We start from the raw sequence: 25,739 nt of genomic DNA, 5'->3' as shown, positions 1-25,739 counted from the left end.
TTACTGGCATCTGTGTACAGCACAAACGGTTGGTCGTATTCGGGGTAAGCCAGTACCTCTTCCCCCGTCAGCGCCGACTTCAAGCAGGTGAAGGATTCTTCCAGCTCCCCGTTCCAGTCAAAGGGGGTGTTCTTTCCCCTGGTCTTCTTTGGTTGGCCCACCAACAGGTTTTGCAAGGGTGCGGCCTTTTTGGTGAAGTCTTTAATGAACCTCCGGTAATAGCCTACCAGCCCGAGGAACTGCCGGACTTCGTGGAGGTCACTGGGCTTTGGCCAGTCCTTGATCACTGTGACCTTGTCAGGGTCTGGGGCCACTCCTTCAGCGCTCACCACATGGCCCAGGTACTGCACTTTAGGTTTCAGCAGATGACACTTGGACGGTTTCACTTTTAGGCCGAAGTTGGACAAGGCTTCAAACACCTCGGCCAGGTGCTTCAGATGGTCTTCGTAGGTTTTAGAGAAGACTATGACGTCATCCAGATATAGCAGCACGGTTTCAAAGTTCAGGTGTCCCAGGCAGCTCTCCATCATCCTCTGGAACGTTCCGGGAGCATTGCACAATCCGAAGGGCATGTAGTTGAACTCACAGAGGCCCATTGGCGTCGTGAAGGCCGTCTTCTCTTTGTCCGCCTCCGCCACAGGAACCTGCCAGTACCCACTGGTGAGATCTAAGGTAGAGAAATAGTTAGCAGATTTTAAGGCAGCCAGAGACTCCTCTATCCTGGGCAGTGGGTATGCGTCCTTATGTGTAATGCGATTCAACTGTCTGTAGTCAACACACATCCTCATTGTACCATCTTTCTTTTTAACAAGGACTAACGGAGCCGCCCAGGGGCTACAGCTGTCTCTCACCACCCCAGCCTCCTTCATTTCTCGCAACATGTCCTTGGCACACTGGTAATGAGCTGGGGGTACAGGGCGATATCTCTCTTTTATGGGTCGGTGATCTCCTGTGGGGATGTGATGTTGGATCCCTTTCACCTGCCCAAAATCTGAGGGGTGTTTGCTGAATACCTGCTCGTACTCGTGTACCACTCTGTAAGCCCCCTGTATTTGATGAGATGGGGTAGAGTCAGTGCCCACATGCAATTCCCGACACCAGTCTTTCAAGTGCTCGGCAGAACCTTTGTTCTCCGCCACGTTTGACGGGACCAAGGGTTCAGGTGTCTGTATTACACTATTATTGACAGTGAACAGTTTGGCGAGCGTGGTATACTTGGTTAGGTGGACCTCTTCCTCCCCACAATTGAGGACACGTACGGGCACTCTCCCCTGTCGGACGTTGACCACCCCCCGGGCTGTCAGAACAGTAGGCCTATTGTCTGAATATACAGGTTCCACCAAGGCCTGGTAGTCCTTACCCCTGAGGCCTATGGCTGCTCGACACCATATTAACATTTCACTTTTGGGGGGTATCGCGATGGGGTTTGAATCACTCACAGTGACACGACCAATCTCACCACCAGTCAGCTCTACCTGTTGTCTCTGCATCAGAGCTCTGATTTCCTTCTGCAGGGCACGTTGCTCACTGTGGCCAGCGGTTTCTGCCACCTGTTGCAACAAAACAATCACTTCTGCAAGACAATTTTCTATAACATTAGTACCAAGAGTCATCATGGGATTACATTCTCGACGATCAATATCTACAATCACAATCCCTTGGGCTTTCAATTCCACCCGCCCCACTTTGATGGTGACCTCCTTATACCCCACCTGTGGCAACGGCTGACCATTACTGGCGATTATGGTGAAATCATCGTCAGGGCCACGAGTAATATCAGCGTCCTCCCAATACCGTTTGTAGAGCACGTAAGGTATAGTCGTCACCTGAGAACCGGTGTCCAGCAAAGCGTTCAAGGGGATTCCATCAACCACTACAGGGAGAACTGGTCGTCCTCCAATATACTTGGTTCTCCAATGCCGCGGGCCTGACCGTCCTACTCCTGGGGGTTGGCCCTTTGCCCCAGGGGTTGCTCGTTTAAAGGACAGTACCTTGCAAGATGGCCCACCTGGTGACAGCGGCGGCAGATGGGTCGTCCATCCGGGTGGAAGCGATCGTCGGGCCGGCTCCTAGTCGGCGGAGTCCTCCTCTGTCGCATCCAAGGGACATCCTCCGGACTGGAAGCCAACTGGATCTTCTCTTTGGGGGCCTCCTGTAGGGACTGCACCGTCCGGGCCAGGGCAGCAACGCCCTTGGTTAGCTCTTGCATTTGGAGACGGAGTCCTGCAGGGGAGTCGTCCTCGAAGCTCTGGGCGTCGGCCTCCGCGGCAACTGGGGTATCCGATGCCACCTCCTGGTGGTATGTGAGAGCGGGGCGCCTGGGTGGTATTGCGCGGCTGGGCTGTCCCTCCTGCAATGCCTGGATAGCTTTATCTTTAAACTGCGCAAAAGTCAAGTCTGGATTTTGCATGGCCAGGAAGTGCAATTGGCTCCGCTGGTGACTGCACAGGAGCCCCTCAATGAACCGCTCCTTCAGGATTTTATCCTCATCCTGCATGCTGCCGGGGTCACTCTGCTTAATGGCCCGCATCGCTTCCTGGAGATTAAGGGCATAGTCCCGTAAGCTATCCTGTGACCTTTGTTTGCATCCATAAAAAGTCAGTTTAATTTCTGTAGCAGTGCGAGTATCAAAGGTGGCTTTAAGCTTGGCAAAAATCTGTTGTGCAGTTCCTTTATCCTCAGCGGGCCAGGATTTCAATTCTCTCAGAGCCGCCCCAAAGAGTTGGCCGGTTATCATATGGACCTTCTGAGGCTCGGTTAGGGGATAGAACTCGAGCAGGCTGCAGAGCCCTTCCTTAAAGTCAGTGAACGTATGCGCCTCCCCAGAGTATCGTGGGAGCCAGGCCGCTCCGGGCAGGTAGGGCATGGAGAAGGGCATTATGGCTTTTGCATTAGCGGCAGTGTCCGACTGGCTGATGGGGGCAGCGGGTTCTGCGGCAGCCAGTGGTGGTATTAGGGCCACGGCTTCGCCTGCTGCGGGGACCGGAGCTGCCCCTGCGTCCGCGGCTGCGACCGCCACCTCCTCTCCTCCCGACTCGGACATGGCCGTCCCTTCCTCCCACTAACCTGCTGGAGGTCGGAGTTCCTCTTCCGGGATTGGCGTCTCACCGCGCTTTCCGTCCCGCGCTTCTTTTGGCTGATCCCGCCCACGTAGCTAAGGCTCCTCCCTCCGCGCGCGGCAATGGCGAATTTTGGCGGTAACTTTCCGCGGCAAGCAGTAGCACACAGTTCTCTCAATAAAGTACAGTCCAAGCACAACAAATCACAGTTCCAAGGCACACATGACCTGATTCCTCAGGCTTAAGTAGATCCTGTTCGTGACGCCAAGTTAGAGCGCCCCCACACCGCCGCAGGGCCTAGGGGTACCCGGAGCCGGGCCTCTGGGTCTCAGTCCTGGGGTTGTCACGGTGGCTAGACCCGGTCCGTGGCCCTGTTTGTCAGTGGGGGACGTCCGGTAGAATAAGTGATGTTGTAACGGTGGTGTAGTTGTGGGGTGCAGGTCGCGGTAAATAACGAGGACACCAGATTGCAGTCTCTTTACCTCTTTACTGAAGATGTGGGAGACCTCAGTCCAGAGCGCTGTTAACTGGGTTTTCAGAGACCGGCCGGTCCAACGACACATCAGGAGCTCTCTTTACAGGTGGGAATCAGTATCTACCTTCTAGCGCTGTGTGTTGTAGTTCTTCCCTGCTGAGCTCCCGGGATAGTCCTCACAACTGTTTCTTTCTGTCTCTACTGTTCTTTTTCCGTCCCCCAGGTGATATGGTAGGACGCACCCGTATGACGGGGTAGGCCTGGAGTTCTTCCGGGACTCTAGAGTCGCCCCTCTCCCACAGCTGCCTCCGTTGTCTGCTTAGGTGTTAAGTGAGACAGCCAACCTGTAGTTAGCTGCCCTGCCGTGGTTTGCAATGTACTTAAAGTCTCTTACTTGCTCGGCGTTCCGGCCACCGACTGTTGCGCCTCAGAAGGATGTTGCCTCGGTCTAACAGCAAGACCCCTTCTGGTATTTCTCCTTTTCTGTATTCTCGTTGTTTACTGGTTAGTTCTGCTCTGAGGAGTCTGCCAGGATCCCATCCCTGACAGGTCCTCTCACTAGCTCTTCCCAGCTACTTCTCCCTGTCTTCCTGTCCAACCCCCAGTTTTACCAGAGTTGTGAGGAGTGGCCTACTAGATAGGACCACCCCCCCTGGTGGCCGGAGTGTGAAGTGTGGTGTGAGTGTACCTGATCAGAGAAACTCCTTAGTGCAATCAGACGTACCATAGCTCCCCGTAGTGGCGGAGCCACAGTACTGCAACAACCAGGACTCTGGGGTGCTGCATAATCACCATGCCCTCACTGTAACCATTATATCATCACTGTAACCCTAATGCCCCAGCAGTACATGACACTCTAACTGTAACCATCATACTTTCTATGTAACCCTCATGTTTTCACTTTTACCATAATTCCCTCACTGTACCCATCATACCCAGTGGTGTAACTTGAAGCTCATGGGCCTCAATGCGAAATCTTCAGCAGGGCCCTAACTATCATGGGTCTGTAACAGTATTGTCCTTTTAATATGAGCCAGAGCGACCATTTTGGAGCCCTTAGGCTTCAGGGCCAGGTTGCGCCTGCAACCTTTCCTCCTATTATAGTTAAGCCCCTGATCATACCCTCACTGTAGCCATGAGGCACTCACTATCTATTATACCCTGTCTTTAATCACCATGCCCTCATGTATTCATCATGCCCTCAGTGTAGCCATCATGCTCTCACTGTAGACATGATGCTCTCATTGTAGCCATGATGATTCTCTCAATGTCGCCATCATATCCTCACTGTAGCCATGATGCCCTCACTGTAGCCATGATAATTCTCTTAGTGTAGCCATCATGCCATCTCTGTAGCCATCATGCAGTCACTGTAGCCATCATGCTTTCACTGTAGCCATGATGCCTTTTACTGTAGCCATCATGCACTCACTGTAGCCATCATGCCCTCACTGTAGCCTTCATGCCTTCACTATAGCCATCACACCCTCACTGTATCTATCATGCCCTCACTATGGCCATCATGCCCTCACTGTAGCCATCACACCTTCACTGTAGCTATCATGCCCTCACTATGGTCATCATGCCCTTACTGTAGCCATCACACCCTCACTGTAGCTATCATGCCTTCACTATAGCCATCATGCCCTCACTATAGCCATCATGCCCTCATTGTAGCCATCATGCCCTCACTGTAGCCATCATGCCCTCACTGTAGCCTTCATGCCTTCACTATAGCCATCACACTCTCACTGTAGCTATCATGCCCTCACTGTGGCCATCATGCCCTCACTGTATCCATCACACCCTCACTGTAGCTATCATGCCCTCACTATAGCCATCATGCCCTCACTATAGCCATCATGCCCTCACTATAGCCATCATGCCCTCACTGTAGCCATCATGCCCTCACTGTAGCCTTCATGCCTTCACTATAGCCATCACACTCTCACTGTAGCTATCATGCCCTCACTATGGCCATCATGACCTTACTGTAGCCATCACACCCTCACTGTAGCTATCATGCCCTCACTATGGCCATCATGCCCTCACTGTAGCCATCATACCCTCACTGTAGCTATCATGCCCTCACTATAGCCATCATGCCCTCACTGTAGCCTTCATGCCTTCACTATAGCCATCACACTCTCACTGTAGCTATCATGCCCTCACTATGGCCATCATGCCCTCACTGTAGCCATCATACCCTCACTGTAGCTATCATTCCCTCACTATACCATCATGCCCTCACTGTAGCCTTCATGCCTTCACTGTAGCCTTCATACCCTTGCTGCAGCCACAATGCTCTCTCTGTAGCCATGATGCCCTTATTGTAGCTTCGATGCTCTTACTGTAGCCGTGATGTCCTCATTGTATTTGTCATGTCCTCACTGTAACCATCAGGCCTGGATTTTATCCATCCTTCCATCTCCACAACCCTTTAGGGCTATATAACTATTAAATGGCTAAAAGGGATAATGATAAATGCTATCATAACTCCATTTGATTTCAGTTTTTCGTTCTTTGTTAGCAGCCAATTAAGGCAGAGCTGTCTGTAGTGTAGTCTAGTGGGATGTCTGACAGCGACTTGCTGCCACCATGACTACTGTATGTCACACATATCCAGTGCTGAGAGCCTTAACCTACTACTAGGTGGTTCATGTTAGAGGCTTGTAGCTACTACTTCTATATACTGTAAGACTTTGATTTTAGGGATGGTGCAGTCACAAGTGATTCTTTTTCCAAAAACTTGTCTAGAAGTTTTCCTTAATCACTTACTGAGAGCATTGTCAACTAACCCCCCTACTCAAATAAAAGAAAAACATCAGTAGATGTGAGCCTTGGAGTTCTTTCTTCTGTAAAGTATTCTATTTCACAAAATGTAAAGTGACAGTCAGTGTGACCCCAGAACTTGTTTCAACTCATTACCACTTATGGATCTTTACAGCATCCCCCATATACAGCACAGTAATATCACTGTAACGTGTCCTCACATCTTTGCTTTTCCTAGATGGGTAAAGGCTCCTTCAAGTACGCTTGGGTTCTAGACAAACTGAAGGCAGAAAGGGAGCGAGGTATCACTATTGACATCTCCTTGTGGAAGTTTGAGACCACTAAATATTACATCACTATTATTGATGCCCCTGGACATCGTGACTTCATCAAGAACATGATCACTGGAACATCTCAGGTGAGTGGAGACCACGATTGTCCAAGATCAGGCACATAGACTACATAGGGTTCCCGGTCAAGGACATTATGTGGGCCCTATGTTCTCTACTCTTGCAGCCTATTTTCCCATAGCATTGTGTTCATTAAAGAATATATCCCTCATGGTCTCCAGAAATAAGTTACTATATGCAAACTGAGACTGTGTCCTCTTCCATGACCAGTGGGTAAGGCCTTGGGCTAGTTTGTCACACTGGCCTTCTGTATAAAATCCACCTTACAATACTGTACACAATTTCCTTGTTCACCTTTCATAATGGCAGTCAATATTCTCTTACCAGGCAGACTGTGCGGTCTTGATAGTTGCAGCCGGTGTTGGTGAATTTGAAGCTGGAATCTCAAAGAATGGCCAAACGAGAGAGCACGCCCTGCTAGCTTACACACTTGGAGTAAAACAACTCATCGTAGGCATCAATAAAATGGACTCCACTGAGCCGCAGTACAGTGAGAAACGTTACGATGAGATCGTAAAAGAGGTCAGCGCTTACATCAAGAAGATTGGGTACAATCCGGCCACTGTACCTTTCGTACCCATCTCCGGCTGGCATGGGGACAATATGCTGGAGCCATCTCCTAATGTAAGTGAGGAAACTTTGTGTCCCTGGTCTATTTATACTTTGGGTTAGTTCTTAAACCCGATATATACAATCATAGCATATTAAAATGGTTCAGTTACTCCAAATCTGACCAATGGACTAAGCTGGTTTGGTGCATGTGGCAAAATGTTAACAGTTAGTTCAACTACAATGTCATTATTTGTGGTCAGGTGATTATTTTAGCTATTTTGGGTTTCTAATAGAAGCCACATTGCTCCTCAATAGCTCCCATCCTCCATGGTTATCTCCCTTTTCAAATATATTTCCTGACTCATCATCATGATGGATCTGGCAGGTCCAGAACATTCCCTCGGTCATCAGATCAGATAAACCCAGTTATAAAAAGACAGGGGCTTAGTGCCAGTAGAGATGCCGCAGAACTTGTGTAACCCAAACAAGGTCTTCAGCTCAGACACCAATGTGGAGGGCTTTAATAGATTTTTAATATGTTACTAAAACTGGTTGGATGGAACCTGGAAGCTTCTTGAGATGGCTAACTGCCTGGTGGATGCAACTGAGATGTAACACAAAGGGCAAATACGAAACCCAAGATATAAGTGAGGGAAATATGTCCTGCCACCTTAGGTGACGTAAAATTTTATCCCATGTATTGGGTGTCATCACCATAATGTGGTGTGGCTGTAATTGCCTAATGGACACCTGTCTTACTTCACCCTCATATCACCAATATGTCCAAAACAAATCAGAAGTTAGAAAATAATAATGTCACCTATAGGAACTAGACATATTGTTCTTGTGGGGTCAAAGTTCTTTGGACAATAGTCCTTGCCAATCATAACAAACACATGCAACTAAAAATCCATCAATAGCTTTTTGTTTCCCATCTTATTGGAGATTTGGTTTCAAATGTTTTTATTTTGAGGCAGCAATATTAAAGGAAAGGCTTAATGGGTGGACCAGCTAGAAAAAAAAAATATGAATCAAGAAAGTCGATTTCAAGATATCGGTGCTGGTCCTGACAACTCCACTTCTGGTTTGGGCTAGATAAAGGAGAGTGTTTTGCATGTTGGCAAGTGAGCAGTGCTGTGTGCAAAGTGGACTGACAAACTGTATTGGAAAAGGGGACTGGCCTAGCTATTGAAGTGAGCCAGCCTCCTTAATATACAGTACTAGCAATGTTTCGGCAAAAACTATCCTGTGTCAGACTCAAACTAGAAGTGGAGCTGCCAGAAACTAAGACCAGCACTGATCATGTTTAGATTGGAGAACCTTTCTAAACATAATTAATTTGTTTTTTATATAGTAAACATATCTAATATATTTATTTTTTGCTGTAAAACCTCTTTAGTAATACACTCCAGTCATAAGATCAGCCACTATACAGTTTTCACAATCAGTGGTCTAGGTTTTTTGGATCTGCAAATTGTACTTGGCATCCATCTGAAAAAGACCTTTAGAAGGAATTACGAGTAAATCCATGCAGGTCGGAAGCTCTTAGCCAATAACCATTACTCAAAACATGCCCAAAATGATGATTGGCTGAAAGCCAAAGGTTGTTTTCAGCTGGATGCCTGACAGCACCACTATTTTTGATATTTAAAAGCCTTGGAGACAATATTCAAGTGAAGGAAGGAGGATCAGGTGGTTGACCATATGCCGTAGCATAGAGTGATAAGGAACTTGCAGCCATGATCTACTTTGCAAAGTCTTCGAGGATTGACATCAAGACTCCCAGTGAATTCCTAAGCTGAATGAATGAATGCTCACTTTCACTGCTTAAAACGTCCAATACACCATGATCTCTATTTGTTTCCCAACTTTCCCTGCTTTACCCTGCCCTCTGCTGTCTCGTGTTCTGTCCTATAGATGCCTTGGTTTAAGGGATGGAAGGTAGAGAGAAAAGAAGGAAATGCAAGTGGTGTTTCACTTCTTGAAGCTTTGGACACAATTCTTCCACCAACTCGTCCAACAGATAAACCTCTGCGCCTCCCACTTCAAGATGTGTACAAAATTGGAGGTAAGGTTTTCATATGATAGATACAGTGGATATAAAACATCTACACACCCACCCCTGTTAAGATGCCAAGTTTTTGTCATGTAAGAAAATCATATCAAGATGGATCATTTCAGAACTTTTTTCACTCTTAATCTGTACAAATCCATTGAAAAATAAACCAAAATCATTTTGACGGGGAAATTACAATAACAAAACTAAAATAATGTGGTTGCATAAGTGTGAACACCCTCTTATCATTGGTAATGTGGCTGTGTTAAGAATTAGCCAATCACATTGAAACTCATGTTAAATAGTAGTGAGTGCATAGCTTCCATCATTTACAGTGAGTAACCTCATACTTTAGTTATCTGTTCTAGTAGAATTTTCCAGACATTATCTTAGTTACATTATACAGCCACACCATAGTCAATAAACAGCTTACAACACAGCAAAGGAATCTCATTGTTGAAAGTTATCAGTTAGGAGAAGGGTACAAAAATTTTTCCAGGCATTAGATATACCATGGAACACTGTGTAGACGATCATAAAGAAGTGGCTTAAATTTGGCACAACATCATTATTACCTGAGTGGGCGTCCCTCAATACATATGAAAGAAAATTTTCTGGGAGGCTGTAAGAGGCCTACAACAACATTAAAGGAGCTGCAGGAATTTCTGTCAAGTACTGGCTGTGTACAACATGTGATAACAATCTCCATATTTTGTTGGGTGGCAAGGAGGAAACCTTTTTTGTACAAAGAAAAAATCCAAGCCCAGCAATGTTTCTCTAAAACCTGAATCAAGTCTGCCAAAAGCATGTGGAAAATTGTGTTATAGTCTGGTGAAACCAAGGTTGAATTTTTTGGAAATACTTCCAAAATATAAGTTTGTGCAAAGCCAACATTGCATATCATGAAAAGAACACCATTCCCACAGTAAAGCATGGTGGGGGCAGCATTATGCTTTGGAGCTATTTTTTGGCATGTGGAATTTGGGCTTTGGTCAAGGAAATTATGAATAGTTCCAAATATCAGTCTATTTTGCATCCAAACCTTCAGGGATCTACTAAAAAGCTAAAGATGAAGATGAATTTCACCTTACAACACAACAAAAACTTGCCAGATGAAGATCAATGGTTTGGAATGACTCAGCCAGAGCCCAAGCCTGAATCCAATTGATAATGTGTGGGTTCACCGGAAGAGGGTGTATACAGGAGATGTCAATCTGACAAATGTGGAGCACTGCTGCAGGGAAGAGTGGACAAAAATTGCTAATTCTAGATATGCCATGCTGACAGACTCCTGTCCACAAAGACTGATTCTGTCATAAATTCAAAGTATTGGTTTAAGGGTGTACAGATATATGCAACCATATTGTTTTAGTTTTTCTTTTTTCCAAACAAAAGATTTCAGTTTATTTTTCAATTGAATTGTAGAGATTATTGGTGACATTAAGAAAAAGTGCAGATGACCATATTTTTGGGCCAGCAAAACATCAGATCTCCCTCAGACCCATGATATTCTATGGGGTTGTGCATATGTCAGATATTTAACTCGGAGGGAGCCCTTCCGAGGAAAAAAATTACTGTATACCCAAGTTTGATGCAATATTCAGATCTCACTTGGCCATTCAAGTCAATGAGGCCTTGGAAACCATCAGACTGCACCCAGATGACATCTGAGTGCAGTCCGATTTCCATGGACTGACAGAATGGAGATGATGAGAAAAAAAATTCTCTATCTTGTCCACATCCAAGATAATTGGATGATACAAAGCTCACTATGAATCTGATCAGATTGTAATTGTACTTGTAACTAGATTTTTTCGGATGACAAAAAATATGCTCGTCTGCACCTGCCCTGAAGGTGGGAAATGTTCTGAAATTTTTCTTCTTGGTTTAATTTTTTTTACACAACACACACCTGGCAGACATTTTAATGGGGGTGTCTAGACCTTTTGTATACACTGTGCTTATATGTACAGTATATATACACCGTATTTTTCAGACAAACGTTTATTCCCCAAAATTTGGGGAGAAAATGGGGGTGCGTCTTATAATTCGAACATACCTTACCGATTGTGGTGGAGCGGGGTGCCAGGGTCGCTGTTGGCGGAGGCAAGAATGGGGCGATGCTGCGGGCCTAAGGATGGGAGGAGGCTGGTTTTGAGGTGCAACGCTGCCTCTGTTCGGTGGTGCGGGGCTATGCCGACATTTTGTGAAAGCCCGGAGCCCCTGCACTTCCATTGTTTAAATTGCGGTGGACTCCGGGAAAATGGTTGCCAGGGGTGGCACATGCGCAGATGGAGATCTCGGCACCAAGGTTTTGGGAGACAAGATGTCGGTGCCGAGATCTCCATCTGCTCATGCGCCGCCTCCAGTGGCCATTTTCCCAGAGTCCACCGCAATGTAAACCATGAAAATTCGGGGCCTCCAGGCTTTCACAGAATGTCGGCATAGCCTTCGCACCACCGAACATCCACAGCTTCATACCTCCGAACACCCCTTCCTCCCAGCCTGGGGTTCGCAGAATCGTCAGCAACCCTGGCACCCCGCTCCCCCGTAGCCGCAATAAGTTGCATGGATTACAAGAAGCATCACCATTTTATTAACGTTTTTTTTCTAATTTTTCTCCCCAAAATTTGGGGTGCGTCTTATAATCCGCAAAGTATGGTATATTTATTGTCAAAATGCTACTGAACGCATGGCTACTCGGAGAAAATTAATGTCCTGGCTCAGTCATACAGGCAGTGCACACAGCAAGTACAGTCATCATTCACAATACTGTGAGCGGCGAATGTAGTCACTCTTTGGCAGTTTATTTGACAGCCGGGGGTATCGCTAAAGGGAAGCAGCATTTTTTAACATGATCAGCTCAAAATTTAAAAAAAAGTGTTTAAATAAAAGAAAGACCTAAATTAAAGTTTCATGTCACTGCCCATGCCTTCAAAACAGCATACATTCTTCTAGGTACACTTACACATACTTTTTGAACTAAATCAGAAAGGAGGAGAACTAACCACAGGTCTTCTGTGGATGTCGCTTGCACAAACCCTTCAGTCTTCATGTAATCCCAGACAGACTGGACGATGTGATCAGGACTCTGTGGGACTGTATCACGTCCAGGACGCCTTGTTCTTCTTTACAATCAAGATAGTTCTTAATGACATTGGCTGTATGTTTGGGGTCGTTGTACTGCTGCAGAATAAAATTGGAGCCAATCGTGATGAATAAGTATCTGTCTGTATTTCTCAGCATTGAGGACACTATTTCCTGAAGTGCAGCTCAAAACTTCCAATCACCCTCCACCATACTTCACTGTAGGCACTCGTTATTATACCACTCTGCAGACCTTTAGCAAACAAACAGCCTTCTGTTTCCTCCAAATATTTCACATTTTGACTCATCAGTCCAGAGCAGCTGCTGCCATTTTTATGCACCTCGGTTCCTATGTATTCGTGTGCTGTTGGCCTTATTTCCATGTCGAAGGTATAGTTTTGGCTCCAATTCTTCAATGAAGAAAACTTCCTGCCAGTCTGCTCTGAACAGTAGGTGCCAGTATTTGGTCCCACTGGCTGCTGCCAGTTCTTAGCTGATACCACTGCTGGACATTTTCCAATTTCAAAGGGAAGTAAGCATGTTGTCTTTCATCTGCTGCACTAACTTTTCTTGTTCGACCACTGCGAATATTATCCTCCATGTTGTACATATTTGTGGTGCTTCTTCAAAAGAGCTTGAATGGCACATCTTCAAACCCAAGTCAGCTACAAAATCTTTTCCGGGCAGAGACCTTGCTGATGCAGTATAACTACCTTGTCTTGTTGTTGTGCTCATTGTTGCCATGCAATATAAAATGTGACATGAAAGTGTCTTCCACAACATCACCTTTGTAGCAGAGTTTTGTAACTTCTCAGTTTTAAATCCCCTACACAGCTGTTTCTGTATCAATTATTGACTATGTTTCTACCTACATATGACGATCATTATCACCTGACTATAATCCTACAGAATCCCTGACTTTGTACAAGTGTACCTAGAATAATTGATGCTGTTTTGAAGAAAAAGAGCAGTCACCCCAAATATTGATGTGATTTACATTTCTCTTTTGTTCATTAACTTTTTGTCAATTAATGTAAGTAAACTATCAACACTTCTATTTTTTAAGGTACATTTACTTTGCAGCATTTTCTCATCATCTGCCTAAAACTTTTGCACAAAACTTTAGGTATTTATACCCACATATGACTGAGAATAGAAATTTGGAACTTCAAGTGTTTTTTTTCCACAAACAATAGGTCTTAGAATAATTATATTGTAATTTCCATAATTGGATGTGTTCAAATATGTTCCTGTGCTGAGATAATCTTATAAATGTGCCTCTGCTGTGTACTGTGTAATGGCCGTGTCTGACCGTCTACCGTAGCTCCTGAGCGGGGGGATGCAAAGGAGAGTATACAGATATTACAGTATTGGATCACAGTTGATTCTTTCTTTGAGGTAAAACATTTTTTAAAACAGGCGGAGAAATGTTTTACCTCACAAATCAGCTGTGATCCTGTGCTGTCTGTATACTCTATTTTGCCCCCCCTCCCCCGCCCCGGAGCTGTGGTATGATCAAACCATGTCACTGTATGGTCAGACACAGACATTACACAGTACACAGCAGTTGTTGCTGCTGATGGTAGCCCAACCAGTTATTAGGTTTAGGGGCAATCACTTTTTTTCACAGGGCCCTGCAGGTTTGAATTTCTTTTTCCTTTATTAATAAAGACCGCCAGGCCGCGACCAATCAGCGACGGCCACAGCCTGGCCGTGAATTAGTCCCTCCCTACTCCTGTCCAGTCAGTGCCCGCTCCATACTCCCCTCCAGTCAGCGCTCACACAGGGTTAATGGCAGCGTTAACGGACCGCGTTATGCCGCAGTGTAACGCACTCCATTAACGCTGCTATTACCCGTGTGACCAACTTTTTACTATTGATGCTGCCTATACAGCATCAATAGTAAAAAAATCTAATGTTAAAATTAATAAAAAGACAAAAAACCTGCTATTCTCACCTTCCGTCGTCCGCCGATGCACGCGCGGCTGCCGCCAGCTTCCGTTCCCAGAGATGCATTGCGAAATTACCCAGAAGACTTAGCGGTCTCGCCAGACCGCTAAGTCATCTGGGTAATTTCACAATGCATCTCTGGGAACGGAAGCTGGTGGCAGCAGCGCGCGCATCGGGACAGCTTCGCTGGACGCCAGAGGGTGAGTATATAACTATTTTTTATTTTAATAATTTTTTTTAACAGCGATATGGTGCCCACATTGCTATATACTGCGTGGGCTGTGTTATATACTGTGTGGCTGCTATATACTAAGTGGCTGGACCCGTAGAAGCGCTTGTGCGCGAAACGGCCGTCGTTCGTCTCGTCTTCACTCGCTCCCTCTCCTCACCAATGCCCTAACCTGCACCGCACTGTTGTGTGAATTATCTTTTTTATGGATTAAAGAATTTCCACACTAGAAGAAAACGGGTGAGTGCTACTTTTTCTTTTTCTCTCATACTACATTTGGATGTGTTGCCACCCACTGAACAGCACCTCCCTACCTTCTATACAAGCAGTATCCATTTTACCTCTATGGCTGACGTCCGCAGCTGTGGTGTCTTAATTTGAGTACTTTCAGTGCCAGCTAGCCCTTTTTTTCTTTGCAAATATATTTTGTGCTATATATTACCTGGGCTGTGTTATATACTGTGTGGCTGCTATATACTACGTGGGCAGTGTTATATACTACGTGGGCAGTGGTATATACTGCGTGGGCTGTGTTATAATGCGTGGGCTGTGTTATATACTGTGTGGCCACTGTTATATACTGCGTGGCCTATGTTATATACTGCGTGGCCTGTGTTATATACTGCGTGGCCTGTGTTATATACTGCGTGGGCTGTGTTATATACTGCATGCCCTGTGTTATATACTGCGTGGGCTGTGTTATATACTACGTGGCTGTGTTAAATATTGCGTGGCTCCTATATACTACGTGGCTCCTATATACTACGTGGCCTGTGCTATATACTATGTGGCTGCTATACAGTATACATAGCTATATACATACATACATATTCTAGAATACCCGATGGTTTAGAATCAGGCCACCATCTAGTTATTAATATTTGCCAAATGCCAGACTATTGAGAGAGAGAGAGAAAGTTTTAAGGCATTCTTATTTCTTACCCCAAAACACAGTGTCTGCAAATTGAGATTCTGGTTTGGCTTTTATCCTAAGTCATGTGACAAGGCTCGTTAAAGGGTCGACATTGACTGTTAGGATTGCTACTTCCAATAGGTGGCACTAGAGTTCTAGTCGTCTTCCTCTCTGAAGAGACAGTTTGCTTATTTCTTACTGCGAAGTCAAAAATGTACATGCATTTCATTAGTATGTGGTACCATTGCTCTTAAACTGAATGACTTGGGTCAAACGTTTGGGATATTCTTCCACAAGCTTCTCATAGTAGTTGGTCAGAATTTGGGCCCATTCCTCCTGACAAAACTGGTGTCACTGATCCAGGTTTGTAAGTCGCCTTGCTCGCACCTGCCTTTTCACTTTGCCCATAAATTTCCAATAGGATTGAGATCAGGGCTTTGTGATGGCCACTCCAAAACATTGACTTTGTTATCCTTAAGCCACTTTGCTACCATTTTGACAGTATGCTTCGGGTCATTGTCCATTTGGAAGACCCACTCCACCCAAGCTTTAACTTCCTGGCTGATGTCTTGAGATGTTGCTTCAGTATTTCCACAATCGTCTTTTCTCATGATGCCATTTATTTTGTGAAGTGCTCCAGTTTCTCCTGCAGCAACACAAGCCCACAACATTGTGCCTCCACCCCCATGTTTCACAGTTGGGATGTTGTTCTTAGGCTTCCATGCTTCTTCCTTTTTCCTCCAAATATAGCGATGGTCATTATGCCCAAAAAGTTCAATTTTAGTTTCATCAGACCACATGACATATCTCCAAAAATTAAGAGCTTTGTTCCTGTGTGCATTTGCAAACATTAATCTGGCTTTTTTTATGTTTCTTTTGGAGTAATGGCTTCTTCATGGCAGAGTGGCCTTTCAGCCAATTTTGATACAGTACTTGTTTCACTGTGGATACTGACACAATATTACCAGCTACCGCCATCATCTTCACAAGGTCTTTTGCTTTTCTCCTTGCACTGATATGCACATGTCGGACTAAAGCACGTTCATCTCTGAGACACAGAACCCATCTCCTTCCTGAGCGGAATGATGGCTGGACATTCCCATCTTATTTGTACTTGTGTATAATTGTTTGTACAGATGAACGAGGAACCTTCAGGTATCTTGAAATTGTACCCAAGGATGAGCCAGACTTGTGTAAGTCCACAATTATCTTCCTGATATCTAGGCTGATTTCTTTAGACTTTCCCATGATGCTACACATAGAAACAGTGTGTTTCAGGTGTGCATTAAATACATCCACAGGTGTGTCTCTAATTAACTCAGATGTTGCCAAAAAAACAGAATCAGAAGCTTCCAAACACATGACATCATCATATGGGCATTCCAGAATTGTTTAAAGCCATAGTAATCTTAGTGTATGTAAACTTTTGACTTTGCAGTAAGTAATAAAAATGTCTTAAACGTTCTGTCTCTCTCTCATTATTCTGGCATTTGGCATATATTAATAATCATGGTAATCCTAATTGACCAAAACAGGAAAGGTTTATTCTGATTTCATGTCAGATATTGCGATAAACATGCAGATGTGTCTTTTATATATTCCCCATCTTGATTTATATATATATATATATATATATATATATATATATATATATATATACACATATATACACTCACCGGCCACTTTATTAGGTACACCATGCTAGTAACGGGTTGGACCCCTTTTGCCTTCAGAACTGCCTCAATTCTTCGTGGCATAGATTCAACAAGGTGCTGGAAGCATTCCTCAGAGATTTTGGTCCATATTGACATGATGGCATCACACAGTTGCCGCAGATTTGTCGGCTGCACATCCCAAAGATGCTCCATACAAGGCAGGATGGATCCATGCTTTCATGTTGTTTACGCCAAATTCTGACCCTACCATCCGAATGTCGCAGCAGAAATCGAGACTCATCAGACCAAGCAACGTTTTTCCAATCTTCTACTGTCCAATTTCGATGAGCTTGTACAAATTGTAGCCTCAGTTTCCTGTTCTTAGCTGAAAGGAGTGGTACCCGGTGTGGTCTTCTGCTGCTGTAGCCCATCTGCCTCAAAGTTCGACGCACTGTGCGTTCAGAGATGCTCTTAGGCCTACCTTGGTTGTAACGGGTGGCGATTTGAGTCACTGTTGCCTTTCTATCAGCTCGAACCAGTCTGCCCATTCTCCTCTGACCTCTGGCATCAACAAGGCATTTCCGCCCACAGAACTGCCGCTCACTGGATTTTTTTTCTTTTTCGGACCATTCTCTGTAAACCCTAGAGATGGTTGTGCGTGAAAATCCCAGTAGATCAGCAGTTTCTGAAATACTCAGACCAGCCCTTCTGGCACCAACAACCATGCCACGTTCAAAGGCGCTCAAATCACCTTTCTTCCCCATACTGATGCTCGGTTTGAACTGCAGGAGATTGTCTTGACCATGTCTACATGCCTAAATGCACTGAGTTGCCGCCATGTGATTGGCTGATTAGAAATTAAGTGTTAACAAGAAGTTGGACAGGTGTACCTAATAAAGTGGCCAGTGAGTGTATATATATATATATATATATATATCACCCATCCTGGTATATATGTCCGTTATCCTGGGCCCTATCCTGATATATATATATATATATATATATATGTCCCTTGTCCTAGGCCCCATCCTGGTGTATATATCCCCCATCCTGGTGTATATATCCCCCATCCTGGTATATACTGTATATCCCCCATCCTGGTGTATATATCCCCCATCCTGGTATATACTGTATATCCACCATCCTGGTATGTATGTCCCATGTCATGGGCCCCATCCTGTTATTCTGGTGTACGTCCCTTATCCTGGGCCCCATGCTGGTATATGTCCCCTGTTCTGCCACTGTTCCTTAATGCATAGAAAAAATAATAATTATACTTACCTTCCCTCTGCTCCCCCATCATGCGGCGTTCTATTCTCTTTTGCAGCTGACTTCAGCATGCAAGCGACTGTAACATAGTAACATGACGTTAGCTTTTGCCTCTGATTGGCGTCGGTTTGTATTGCAGCACACGAACTCAACGGGTCTGTGCGCCACAATACACTTCAACTGGATGTGCAAAGAGGATGCACAGCCAGTTGAAGTTTCTGCTGGTGTTGGCAGACCGCTCACCTGCATGGTTCCCCACCCGCAACCCACTTGGAACTTTGTGACCGCGATAGTTACGCCCGTCTTTAAGATATCCTCCAGTATATACAGTGGTGTGAAAAAGTGTTTGCCCCCTTCCTGATTATTTCCTATTCTTTTGCATGTTTGTCACACTTACATGTTTAAATGTAAATATTAGACAAAGATCAGAGAAGTAAACACAAAATGCAGTTTTTAAATGAAGGTCTTTTTTTATTAAGGGAAAAAGAATTCCAAACCCACAGGGCGTGAAAAAGTGATTGCCCCCTATACCTAATAACTGGTTGGGCCACCCTTAGCAGCAACAACTGCAATCAAGTGTCTGGCAATGAGTTTTTTACAACGCTCTGAAGGAATTTTGTCCGACTCATCTTTGCAGAATTGTAGTAATTCAGTGACATTGGAGGGTTTTCGAGCATGAACCGCCATGTAAGGTCAGGCCACAGTTTCTCAATTGGATTAAGGTCAGGACTTGGACTAGGCCACTCCAAAGTCTTAATTTTGTTTTTCTTAAGTTATTCAGAGGTGGTGTGTTTTTGTTGGTGTGTTTTGGATCATTGTCCGCGGCATAAGCCAAGTGTGCTTCAGTTTGAGGTCATGAACAGATAGCCGGACATTCTCCTTCGAGATTTTTTGGTAGACCGCAGAATTAATTGTTCCATTTACCACAGCAAGTCTTCTAGGTTCTGAAGCAGCAAAACAGCCCCAGACTATCACACTACCACCGCCATATTTTACTGTTGGTATGATGTTCCTTTTCTGAAATGCTGCGTTACTTCTACTCCAGATATAATGGAGCATACACCTTCCAAAAAGTTCAACTTTCATATTGTCAGTCCAGAGTAATCTCCCAAAAGCCTCGGGGATCATCAAGATGTTTTCTGGCAAAACTGAGACAACCCTTTATTTTCTTATTGCTCAGCAGTGGTTTTCTTCTTGGAACTCTGCCATGCAGGCCATTTTTGCCCAGTCTCTTTCATATGGTGGAGTCATGAACACTGACCTTAACTGAGGCAAGTGAGGCCTGCAGTTCTTTGGATGTTGTTGTGGGTTCTTTTGTAACCTCTTGGATGATTCGTCGCTGCGCTCTTGGGGTAATTTTGGCTAGTCGGCCCCACCTGAGAAGATTCACCTCTGTTCCATGTTTTTACCATTTGTGGATAATGGCTCTCACTGTGATTCGCTGGAATCCCAATGATTTAGAAATGGCTTTATAACTTTTTACAGACTGATAAATCTCAATTACTTTATTTCTTATTTGTTCCAGACTTTCTTTCGATCATGGCATAATGTATAGCTTTTGAGGATCTTTTGGTCTACATCAATTTGTCAGGCAGATCCTATTTAAGTGATTTCTTGATTGAGAACAGGTGTGGCAGTAACCAGGCCTGGGTGTGGCTAGGGAGTTTGAATTCAGCTTCCCAAAGATATGATGAACCACAGAAAATTGTGTGATCTTTGTCTAATATTTAAATTCGTTTGGTGATCTGAAACATTTAAGTGCGACAAACATGCAAAAGAATAGGAAATCAAGATGGGGGAAAAAACGTTTTCACACAACTGTTTTTTTTTTAACTGTTTCCGTAGAGAAACCATCAGCAAGTAGGTTAATTGCTGCTGCTGCTATTGTTATATTTTTGTGTTTTTCTGTTAGAGAGCCGCCTTAGACATTAGATTGTGAACCTTTCAATAATAATCCAATGTCAGAATGCAGTTTTAGGCTTCATTGTGCCTCCACTGTGACAGGTGAACTTTAAATCGTCCTTTTCCTTATCGCCTGCAGGAATCGGCACAGTCCCAGTAGGCCGCGTAGAAACTGGGATCTTAAAACCCGGCATGGTAGTGACCTTTGCTCCTGTAAATATCACCACAGAGGTGAAGTCTGTGGAGATGCACCACGAAGCCCTGAGTGAGGCTCTTCCTGGAGATAATGTCGGCTTTAATGTCAAGAACGTGTCTGTCAAAGACATTCGCCGTGGGAATGTGTGTGGTGACAGCAAAGCAGACCCACCCCAGGAAGCTGCGCAATTCACCTCTCAGGTCAGTGGGCACAACACACAGTTATATCTGTCTGTGGGAAAGTTGGGTCACATCCACCACAATGGGACCATTAGTTTCCACAGATGTATTTCCTGGACTTCAAAATGGGGACTGTTCCAATTTTAATGTATAATCATATCTATAAAAAAAATAATAATATATTCAACAGTGCCACCCAATGGCCACCTTGGAATATTACAATTTTCCAAAATTGTAGAAGATTTTTCTGCACAACTTATTACCACTTCTTCACAGTGGCCCACCGGAGGATTCTCCTGTTCTCCCGTGGGCCAGTCCAGGCCTGAATATGTTAGTTGCATTCCTTACTGCATTCTAACCCCATCAATTTCCAACCAATTTTCAATTTTTTGTCTTCATTTTCTCCTCCTTTTCTTCCAAGAGGCATAACTTTTTTTCCCGTCCACATAGCCATATAGGGGCTTCTCTATTGTGGGACGAGTTGTACTTTAGAATGATAACATTCACTTCAGCATTTTTGGAGAGCCATAACGTTTTCAATTTTCGGGATATGGAGCTGTCATATGTATGAGGATTAGCACCCGGTCATCATATGATTTGTACCCATAGTTTCACCATTTTTCCCGTCTGCATGCTCCTTCTCTTAACTTTCAGTTGCAGTTGTCTCTGAGCTAGTGGATGGAGACTAGGTACTGTGACGTATTCTATTTAGAGCACACATAGACATGAGGATTTCCTCTCCTGTCTCTATTTAGCATGTATTCAGGAGCAGCAGCATGGACTATATTCAGCAGTATTGAGCAGTGTAGCTATGAATCCAGCACTGTGATGAGACAAAACACATACTAGAAAACTGTTGCACTATTTGTCTCTGCGTCTCTCTCACACTGATCCCCTCCCTAAATTGTTAATCTCAAACCTCGGTGAGCTGGCAGTATATCTTGTATTGCGCAGGATTGATTTTAGCAATATTTCACAGTAAATGATGAGGCGGGGTGGGAGACAAGAAGTGACTCTTAAGTGGAGGATCTTGTACTATTGATTCAAGCAATAATTGTTGAAATGACACTGACCATATAAAGAGGTCCTGTATACATAGTAATATTTATAAAGATATCTTTATATTTTGGGTCTTAGTAGATTTATGATTGTGGCTCTCTTTACTTGGTAGGTGATCATACTAAACCATCCTGGTCAGATCAGTGCTGGCTACTCTCCAGTCATTGATTGTCACACTGCACATATTGCCTGCAAGTTTGCTGAGCTCAAAGAGAAGATTGATCGTCGCTCTGGCAAGAAACTTGAAGACAACCCAAAATCCCTGAAATCTGGAGATGCTGCCATTGTAGAGATGATTCCTGGAAAGCCCATGTGTGTAGAGAGCTTCTCCCAGTACCCACCTCTTGGTGAGAACTTCATTTACTATGTTTTATTTTCCATATATTTTCATTCTAGAATTTAAAGACGAGAATGTAACTCATATAGTACTTCCTCCTAAGTACTACTATATAATGCAAAGTATGTACAAGAATATAACTACTATAATACTGCACCTTATGTATAATAATATATCTACTGTAATATTAACACCTATATACAAGAATATAACTACTATAATACTGCCCCCTGTGTACAAGAATATAACTACTATAATACTGATCCTATGTACAAGAATATAACTACTATAATACTGCCCCTATGTACAAGAATATAACTACTATAATACTGCCCCTATGTACAAGAATATAACTACTATAATACTGCCCCCTATGTACAAGAATATAACTACTATAATACTGCCCCCTATGTACAATAATATAACTATATAACACTACCCCCATGTATAAGAATATATCTACTGTTATATTACCCCTACTTACCAAATATAATTACTATAATACTACCCCAATGTACAAGGATTGAACTACTATAATACTGGCCCCTATGTATAAAAATATAACTGCTATAATACTGCCTCCTGTTTTCAAAAATATAATTACTAAAATATTGTCCCTATATATAAAAATAAAACTACTATAATACTGCCTCGATATACAAGAATATAACTATTATAATACTGCATCCTCCATACAAGAATATAACTACTATAATACTGCCCCTATGTACAAGAAATTAACTACTATAATACTGCCCTCTATGTACAAGAATATAGCTATTATAATACTGCCCTCTATGTAAAAGAATACAACTACTATAATACTGCCCCCTATGTACAAGAATATAACTACTATAATACTGCCCCCTATGTACAAGAATAATAATAGTATATTATTGCCCCTATGTTCAGAAATATAACTAATATAATACTTTCCATATTTACAAGAATATAACTACTATAATACTGCCCCTTATGTACAAAAATATAACTACTGTAATACTGCCCCTATATACAAGAATGTAACTACTATAATATTAATCCCTATGTACTAGAATATAGCTACTATAATACTGCCCCCTATGTACAAGAATATAACTACTATAATACTGCCCCCTATGTACAAGAATAATAATAGTATATTATTGCCCCTATGTTCAGAAATATAACTAATATAATACTTTCCATATTTACAAGAATATAACTACTATAATACTGCCCCTTATGTACAAAAATATAACTACTGTAATACTGCCCCTATATACAAGAATGTAACTACTATAATATTAATCCCTATGTACTAGAATATAGCTACTATAATACTGCCCCTTATGTACATGAATATAACTACTATAATACTGCCCACTATGTAGAAGAATGCAACTGCTATAATACTGCTCTGTATATACAAATATATACTATAATACTGCACCTTATGTATAATATATCTAATGTAATATTAACACCAACGTACAAGAATATAACTACTATAATACTTCACCTATGTATACAAATATAACTTCTATAGCATTGCCCCATGTTCAGAAATATAACTATTATAATACTGTCCCAATGTACAAGAATGTAACTACTATAATACTGCCCCCTATGTACAAGAATATAACTACTATAATACTGCCCCCTATGTACAAGAATATAACTACTATAATACTGCCCCCTATGTACAAGAATATAACTACTATAATACTGCCCCCTATGTACAAGAATATAACTACTATAATACTGCCCGCTATGTACAAGAATATAACTACTATAATACTGCCCCCTATGTACAAGAATATAACTACTATAATACTGTCCCCTATGTACAAGAATATAACTACTATAATACTGCTCCTATGTACGAGAATATAACTACTATAATACTGCCCCCTATGTACAAGAATATAACTACTATAATACTGCCCGCTATGTACAAGAATATAACTACTATAATACTGCCCCCTATGTACAAGAATATAACTACTATAATACTGTCCCCTATGTACAAGAATATAACTACTATAATACTGCTCCTATGTACGAGAATATCACTACTATAATACTGCCTCCTATGTACAAGAATATAACTACTATAATACTGCCCCCTACATACAAGAATATAACTACTATAATACTGCCCTTCTATGTACAAGAATATAACTACTATAATACTGCCCCTATGTACAAGAATATAACTACTATAATACTGCTCCTATGTACAAGGATATAACTACTATAATACTGCCTCCTATGTACAAGAATATAACTATTATAACACTGCCTCCTATGTACAAGAATATAACTACTATAATACTGCCCCTACATACAAGAATACAACTACTATAATACTGCCCCCATGAACAAGAATATAACTACTATAATACTGCCTCCTATGTACAAGAATATAACTACTATAACACTGCCTCCTATGTACAAGAATATAACAACTATAATACTGCCCCTCTATACAAGAATATAACTACTATAATACTGCCCCTATGTACAGGAATATAACTACTATAATACTGCACCCTATGTACAAGAATATAACTACTATAATACTGCCCCTATATACAAGAATATAACTACTATAATACTGCCCCATATACAAGAATATAATTACTATAATACTGCACCCTATGTACAAGAATATAACTACTATAATACTGCTCCTATGTACAAGAACATAACTACTATAATACTGCCCCTATATACAAGAATATAACTACTATAATACTGCCCCCTATGTACAAGAATATAACTACTATAATACTGCCCCCTATGTACAAGAATATAACTACTATAATACTGCTCCTATGTACAAGAATATAACTACTATTATACTACCCCCTATGTACAAGAATCTCTAACTACTATAATACTGCCCCTAGAATATTCCTACTTGAATACTGCCTCCTATGGACCCTTCAGATGCTCATTTGTTCTTCCTCCATTCCTGATTTCAGGGCGTTTTGCTGTACGGGACATGAGGCAGACTGTGGCTGTGGGGGTAATTAAGAATGTGGAGAAGAAGAGCGGAGGTGCTGGTAAAGTAACCAAGTCTGCACAGAAAGCCCAGAAAGCTAACAAATGAATCGTAGGCTCCCCGCGCCCGGCGTACAAGCCCGGTTCCTCTGAGAGGCTCCACACCCTTCCCTCTGAGGTGCACGTCAGCCCATCTGCTTGTAAAAGCCTACACGTTAACGACTGGATGCTCACCATTAAGGTCCAGTGGAAGTTCTTTAAGAGGAAAAGCATGCCCCCGCCATTGTGACCCCTAGTGCTCATTTTACCAATTAAACCGGTTCAACATCATGAAACATATCTGTGTGGTCTTCATTATTCTATTAGATGAGGCAGGATTATTTATAATAAATATGTGAACCCCTGGATTGCTTTTAATATGACACTGTTATGCGGTCACATTCAGACTGACTGTAGCAGTCCCGAATGCAGTCTGATCATGGCCTGATCATGGCGGAGGCAGGAAATTGGGGAACTTAACCCCTTAGTGACAGAGCCAATTTGGTACTTAATGACCGAGCCAATTTTTAAAATTCTGACCACTGTCCCTTTATGAGGTTATAACTCTGGAACGCTTCAACGGATCTTGGCGATTCAGAGTTTGTTTTTTCG

General features: G+C 43.0%; 1 protein-coding gene across 1 annotated transcript in view; it reads left to right on the top strand.

Moving 5' to 3' along the window:
- The window catches only part of EEF1A2 (eukaryotic translation elongation factor 1 alpha 2), a 34,822-nt gene extending 9,399 nt beyond the window's left edge, over positions 1-25,423 (top strand). Inside the window, exons 3-8 of the mRNA XM_077252934.1 lie at positions 6,545-6,724; positions 7,044-7,340; positions 9,186-9,336; positions 20,469-20,725; positions 21,876-22,110; positions 25,070-25,423. Coding sequence (XP_077109049.1) covers positions 6,545-6,724; positions 7,044-7,340; positions 9,186-9,336; positions 20,469-20,725; positions 21,876-22,110; positions 25,070-25,197 — 1,248 coding nt within the window. The 3' untranslated portion in view covers positions 25,198-25,423. The remainder of the gene's footprint in view (positions 1-6,544; positions 6,725-7,043; positions 7,341-9,185; positions 9,337-20,468; positions 20,726-21,875; positions 22,111-25,069) is intronic.
- Positions 25,424-25,739: the final 316 nt, after the last annotated feature.

The sequence above is a fragment of the Ranitomeya variabilis genome, chromosome 4 (assembly GCF_051348905.1).
Source record: "Ranitomeya variabilis isolate aRanVar5 chromosome 4, aRanVar5.hap1, whole genome shotgun sequence".
In the NCBI taxonomy this organism is placed as follows: Eukaryota; Metazoa; Chordata; class Amphibia; order Anura; family Dendrobatidae; genus Ranitomeya; species Ranitomeya variabilis.
The sequence above is the reverse complement of the archived record's forward strand: the minus strand, read 5'-3'. Positions and strand labels throughout refer to the sequence as shown.